This window comes from Mangifera indica, chromosome 8, assembly GCF_011075055.1.
Source record: "Mangifera indica cultivar Alphonso chromosome 8, CATAS_Mindica_2.1, whole genome shotgun sequence".
Classification (NCBI taxonomy): domain Eukaryota; kingdom Viridiplantae; phylum Streptophyta; class Magnoliopsida; order Sapindales; family Anacardiaceae; genus Mangifera; species Mangifera indica.
In genome coordinates this window covers 8,868,637-8,874,510 of record NC_058144.1, presented here as the reverse complement: position 1 = coordinate 8,874,510, position 5,874 = coordinate 8,868,637, and the positions used below count along the sequence as shown (strand labels likewise).

Here is a 5,874-nt window from a genome sequence, read left to right as displayed (position 1 = left end):
CATAATTTTATGAAATCACTAATAATAATGGGGGATTTTGAAATTTGGTCCATCTTTATTTTTTAATATTTCATCCATATTTTTGATTCCTCCTAAAACTGCATTCGTGCTGTCGTCTTTCCTTGTACTACTATTTATGCCCACCTACCTAGAGTAAGCCAAGTGTGCGATCGAAATATGAAGCGGATAAAGACAGCAAAAAGAAAAACAAAATAAATAAAGTTTGAAAATGTTATTCCAAAACATTAAGTTTTTGGGACCCACAATTTGTTGCTTGTGGTTAGGCAAGTTGAATTGAAGTGGGTCCTCCAATGGGCGGCTGCGCTTGTTCTTTCTTTGCAAATATCCCAAAAATCTCTGCTTTTTTCACACCGATTCCTCGCTCTGTTCTAGGACGCCATGGAACTATTTCTCAAAAACACAATCATATCATTCCAAAAACTCTAAAATGCGTTTACGGGTTAACTTTTATTAGTTAAGTGTTTATTTATAAATTAATTTTTATTAAAAATTTTAATAATTGATAGAAGAGCCAACTCTAAAAATTAATATTATTATTTTTTTAAAACAAAAACTTTATTTATTTTTAGAGTTTAAAAAATTAATATTTCATTTTTAAGGTTTATTTATTTTTATTAATTGCCACCATTTCAGTTGACAATTAACATTTTTTATACTTCTTCCAAATCTCATCACAAAAGACGACTATCCATCACTATGAAAGCTAATGTTTGTTTAGATAATAAAATGATGTCTATATGATTTTTCATTTGAACAATGAAGACGTTGTTCAAACGATATTTTATTTAAACAATCAAGACATCGTCCAAACTATAAAAGATGACGCCTTAATCATTTGGATAACAAAAGAAGTCACTAGAGAGAGAGAGAAATAAAGGAGAGTGAAGTCGTTATTTGTCGAATAGTTGATCACATTTATTTTTCAAACCTTAAAAAAGAAAAATAGATTTTTTGAAATTTAATTTTAAAAAAATTGTTACTTTTTTAAATTTAAAGAAAAAATAAAATAAAATATTATTTATTTTAATATTATTAATAAAATAATAATTTTATTTTTTATAATTAACTATTTGATAGGTGTTGAAATTTTGAATAGTTATAAATGTAGTTTTGAAAATAAACAAAAACTTAGGTGGGCCATAGTCCTTTGACCTTTCTAAGATATTTCCCATCCCCCATTACACGTGATCAAATTCAGGTGGTTGCCCTTTCTTTCTCTTCGTATAATACATACTTTTTAATAAACCTGTGCTGTGGATGTATCGCAGTCCATAAATATCCAAACACATTGGACATCTTTTCTTTCTTATCTTTGTTATGCACAACTTTTGCTTGAATTGAGTTACGCTTTCAAAGCTAAATCAATTATGTTGGACAGATAAACTTTAAGTTTGGTAATTAATCTTATAATTATAAATTTAATCTTAATATAACACAAAACTTAAACTCTTTCACTTGAGATTACAGCTTCATCGCTCAAACTTTCGTTGGAGGGTAACACATTATACCTGTTCGTAATATCAATTTTGATAAATTAATAATATAATTTTCACTAACTTGCTTTTATTATTATTATTATTATTATTATTTGTTTTGTTGCTTGATTACCAACTAACAAATTAGTTGTGCCTAACTTAATTACAGGTAAAAGTTGGTTCAAACTACCCTAGAGTTCTCCATCTGCAGCTGCTTTCAGACAGTTTAGTGGGTAATTTTGAAAATAATTGATCAGTGAATTATTTTAAGACAATTTATTTCTAATCAGGCCTAGATATAATTGGAGCCAATTTGATCTCAAAAATCAATTCGATTTGATTTAGTTCAGTTCAAATTTATATTAAAAAATTTGACTTGTTTTTTAAACCAAACTGAACTCAAACTAAAAGATGTTTAGTTTAAATTCGGTTCGAATCAATAGTTCAAACTCTTGACTCGATTTTGTTTGAATTTATAGTTCGAATTTATGACTCAGTTTAGGTCGAATAAAAAATTTTAAATATTATTTAGATAAAATAAAATCGTTTTATCAATAAACTACAAATTCGAATAATAAATCTAAATCATATATTTGAATTAAACTAAATTATAAATTTAAACTATTAATTTGATCTATAAAATTAAATTAAATTCGAATTAAATTAAATTAAATTATTTTTTATTTAAACCAAACTCAAATTTAATTTAATTTTAACCTAATAAACACAAGTTAACAGGTATTCGGGCTCAAAAGATTCATATCCGCCCTGGTATCTAATTGAAACTTGAAGGATAAATGGTGTTTGTTTGTTGACTGAGTCTGGGCTGGAAAGACCAGTGAGGAGTTTCAGCACTGAAATTAGCAGCCAAAAATTCCGGCAATGTCCCGACCATTCTGCACACGCCACGTGCGTGTGAGCCCGACCGACCCAAAATGGTCAAAACACATGTACACTTCACTACTTACCAGTTACCAACCAACACCACCAACCTGTCTGTCTAGAATAAGCATTTAAATTAACCGTCCAGTTTACCCAATCAAAAGACGCCACGTACAAATTCTCAAACTAATAACTGGCTTATCGGTTGTTGTCCATACTCCATACTTCACTTTACTTTTTATAACAATTTTCCGTTGCTCCTCTTTTTATACTCCCATTCTTTCTTTCCTGGAATATTGGAGGAGGCAAGGAAGTTTATCGCTTTCTGATTTCTGCGGAAATTTTAATTCTTGGGTTTGTGTTTAAATTGTAAATTTAGAATTTTTTTAGTAAACGTTTAGAGAATGGATGATGAGTATGCGAAGCTGATCAGAAGGATGAATCCTCCTAGGTAAACTTTTGTTTTCTAAATTTGGAAAATTTTACGCTTGCTGTTTTTGTGTGCTATTGTCAAGAGTTTTTTTTTTTTTTTTAAATCTTCTGCTTTAAAATATTTAATTTTACAGTGTTTGCAAGTTGTCTCTGTTTTTCATTTTAGAAAACCAGCGGAAAGGGATGAATTAACTCTTCTTTTTCTTTTCAAAAAAAATTTTATGTATTGAAATTTAGAAAATTTTACATGGCTTTTTATAATTAATTTAGAAATTTGGTTTTGAGGAGATTTGATGGAGAAACGCACGTTTTAATATATTTTCTCAGAAACCAGACGGAAACCCCAAGTGAAAATCCAAATATTCTGCTGGATTTTTTTTTTTTTTTAATTTTGAAGATTGGAACTTCTTTTTGCCCTCCTCTATTTCTTTCTTAAAATTTTTATGCCATTTTTGGTGCATAATATATTTATTTTTTGAAGTGGCTTCTTATTGCAGAGTTGTAATTGATAATAACTCTTGTGAGGATGCCACTGTTATACAGGTAATAAGTCTTATTCTTTAGAGTAGCTTGGATTCTGGCCTTACTAAAATTAGGATAAAATAGCATTTTGTTTGGTTTGGGTGGTCAATTGGTTGCTTTATTTTCTTTGATTTTCTCTAGTTACTGATATGTGAATAATTATTGGTATTTTTTAGAACTTGATGGAACTAGTTCATAAATTTTGTTTGATCAAACACTTAAATTATTTTTCTGGTTTTAAGATACAGTGACTGTAAGAATTGGGTTTCCTGTTCAGGTGGACAGTATTAACAAGCATGGCATTTTGCTGCAAGTTGTTCAAGTACTTACTGATATGGATCTTATAATAAAGAAAGCATACATATCATCCGACGGGGGATGGTTTATGGATGGTAAAGTTTTTTCGACTGCTCAAACTTTGTAAAGGAGTTGGGAGTTTGTCTCTTTGTTTCTAATATTTTTTTGTTTCAAAATATATGTTTTCAGTGTTTAATGTAATTGATCACAACGGGAACAAAATAAGAGATAAGGAAGTCATCAATTACATTCAAACGGTAATAGATTCTTGTCCGGAACTGCTCTTTTTCATTTTTGCAAGATCTATTTTTTCATGCTTTTGTTTCATTGACTCACTGGATGTTGTCTAAGCTGATCATCTAACTTGATGCTTTATAGAGGCTTGAAAGCGATGCTAGCTTCTCACCCTCGTTGAGAAGCTCTGTTGGGGTGATTCCTTCAGAAGATCATACATCAATTGAACTCACTGGCAATGACAGGCCTGGTCTATTGTCGGAGATATGTGCAGTTCTTGCGGATCTTCAGTGCAATGTGGTGAATGCTGAGATATGGACACATAATGCTAGAGCTGCAGCTGTTGTTCATGTCACCGACCATTCCACTGGCTGTGCAATTAAGGATTCCAAACGCCTCTCAACCATAAAGCAATTGCTTTGCAATGTTCTCAATGCAAACAATGACTTCAAAGGAGCAAAGACAACACTTTCACCTCCTGGTGTTATGAATAGAGAAAGAAGGCTGCATCAAATTATGTTTGATGATAGGGACTATGAAAGGGTTGAGAGAACACTGGGAAGAGTTGAGGATAAAAGCTCAAGACCCCAAGTTACTGTTTTGAATATTGAGAAAGATTACACTGTGATAACTATGAGATCAAAAGATCGCCCGAAACTATTGTTCGACATTGTTTGCACTCTAACAGACATGCAATATGTTGTTTTTCACGGAATGGTCGACACTGGAGAGATGGAAGCTTATCAGGTAAGAAAGTGAAAACACTTTAATGCTCATAAACTTTAGAATGATATTGTAGGCAGACTTTGGCAAACTTATTCACATGTAAAATTTACAGAGTTTCCACACTGGACCAATGAAGATAACTATTTTTCCATTTAATTAAACAAATACTGTTCTGTTTGCTTTTAGGAATTCTATATTCGACATGTTGATGGGCTTCCAATCAGCTCGGATGCTGAACGAGAACGTGTTATACAGTGTCTTGAAGCTGCCATTGAGAGGCGGGCATCAGAGGTATCAAAAAACTTACGTGAAAATTTAATCATTGTATGCATACTTGAAATTTTATAGTAAAATTTTCATACCTTTTTTCGAAGGGACTGGAGCTGGAATTGTGCACAGAATATCGTATTGGACTCCTTTCAGACATCACAAGGATATTCCGTGAAAATAGTCTGTGTATCAAGAGAGCAGAAATTTCGACAAAAGGAGGGAGGGTCAAAGACACTTTCTATGTCACGGATGTTACTGGAAACCCAGTTGATCCGAAGATCATCGAGGCTATTCGGGGGCAGATTGGAAAAACCAAACTCAAGGTAAAGCACAGCCCAATTGTTGCACCAAAACCTCCTGAGAGAACAACAGGATTTTTTCTGGGAAACTTTTTTAAAGCTCGATCTTTTCAAAATTTCAAACTGATTAGATCCTACTCATAAATTTTTTTCTGTATAGTTTGAGAAGTAAATGCTGTACAGAAATATCAGATGTTAAAAGTCAGTCAAAAGACATACAAAAAGGGCAGACTGTACATATCTCCTGCCCTCTGTCATAGAGTATTGAGGGCTTAGTGTACTGTAGAAAAGACGCCCAGATACCATCTGAATACTGTGAAAATTACTAGGGTACTTGTAATTTTTTATGTATATTTGTACAGGATAACGTTACATGGATTGTACAGCTAAGAAGTTTGTAAATATAATTTAGCTCAATGAAAAAATCATCTGAATATTATTAGACATGATGTACCTTCTAAATAAAGTTAAAAGTAGGCTCAAATTTGAGTATGACATTTAAATTTCTTTTGGAAGGAGATGAATTATTTTTCACCTAAATTAGGCCAAAGGATTTATTCCTACCCAAAAATTATTTTCTTCTTAAGTTTCTATTTTTATTTTTTTAAAATTTAAATACTCACTTATCTGTTAAATTTTGTAGATAGGGTTAAGGTTAAAAATATTATTTAATTAAAAATATTAAAAATAAAAATATTTTCCTTCCTTAATTTAAA

The 5,874-nt window shown here is 31.3% G+C and overlaps 1 protein-coding gene across 2 annotated transcripts; it reads left to right on the top strand.

Annotated features, from left to right (window-relative positions):
• Positions 1-2,615: 2,615 nt before the first annotated feature.
• LOC123222672 (ACT domain-containing protein ACR6-like) lies at positions 2,616-5,602 on the top strand. 2 transcript variants are annotated; one of them, XM_044645568.1, is made up of 7 exons: positions 2,616-2,829; positions 3,308-3,353; positions 3,610-3,724; positions 3,819-3,886; positions 4,008-4,610; positions 4,776-4,880; positions 4,964-5,602. In XM_044645568.1, exons 1-7 carry the CDS (start codon positions 2,783-2,785, stop codon positions 5,300-5,302), a joined length of 1,323 nt encoding a protein of 440 aa, XP_044501503.1. In that variant the 5' UTR covers positions 2,616-2,782; the 3' UTR covers positions 5,303-5,602. The 2 variants fall into 2 exon arrangements, with proteins under 2 accessions (XP_044501503.1, XP_044501504.1); XM_044645569.1 differs by lacking the exon at positions 3,308-3,353.
• The last annotated feature ends 272 nt before the right edge of the window (positions 5,603-5,874 follow it).

Excerpts from the sequence above, each read along its gene's own strand:
- LOC123222672 (XM_044645568.1), top strand. The coding sequence starts at position 2,783 with ATGGATGATGAGTATGCGAAGCTGATCAGAAGGATGAATCCTCCTAG. Across the intron at positions 2,830-3,307 it reads AGAAGGATGAATCCTCCTAG|AGTTGTAATTGATAATAACT; the intron begins GTAAACTTTTGT and ends TTCTTATTGCAG. Across the intron at positions 3,725-3,818 it reads CGGGGGATGGTTTATGGATG|TGTTTAATGTAATTGATCAC; the intron begins GTAAAGTTTTTT and ends ATATGTTTTCAG.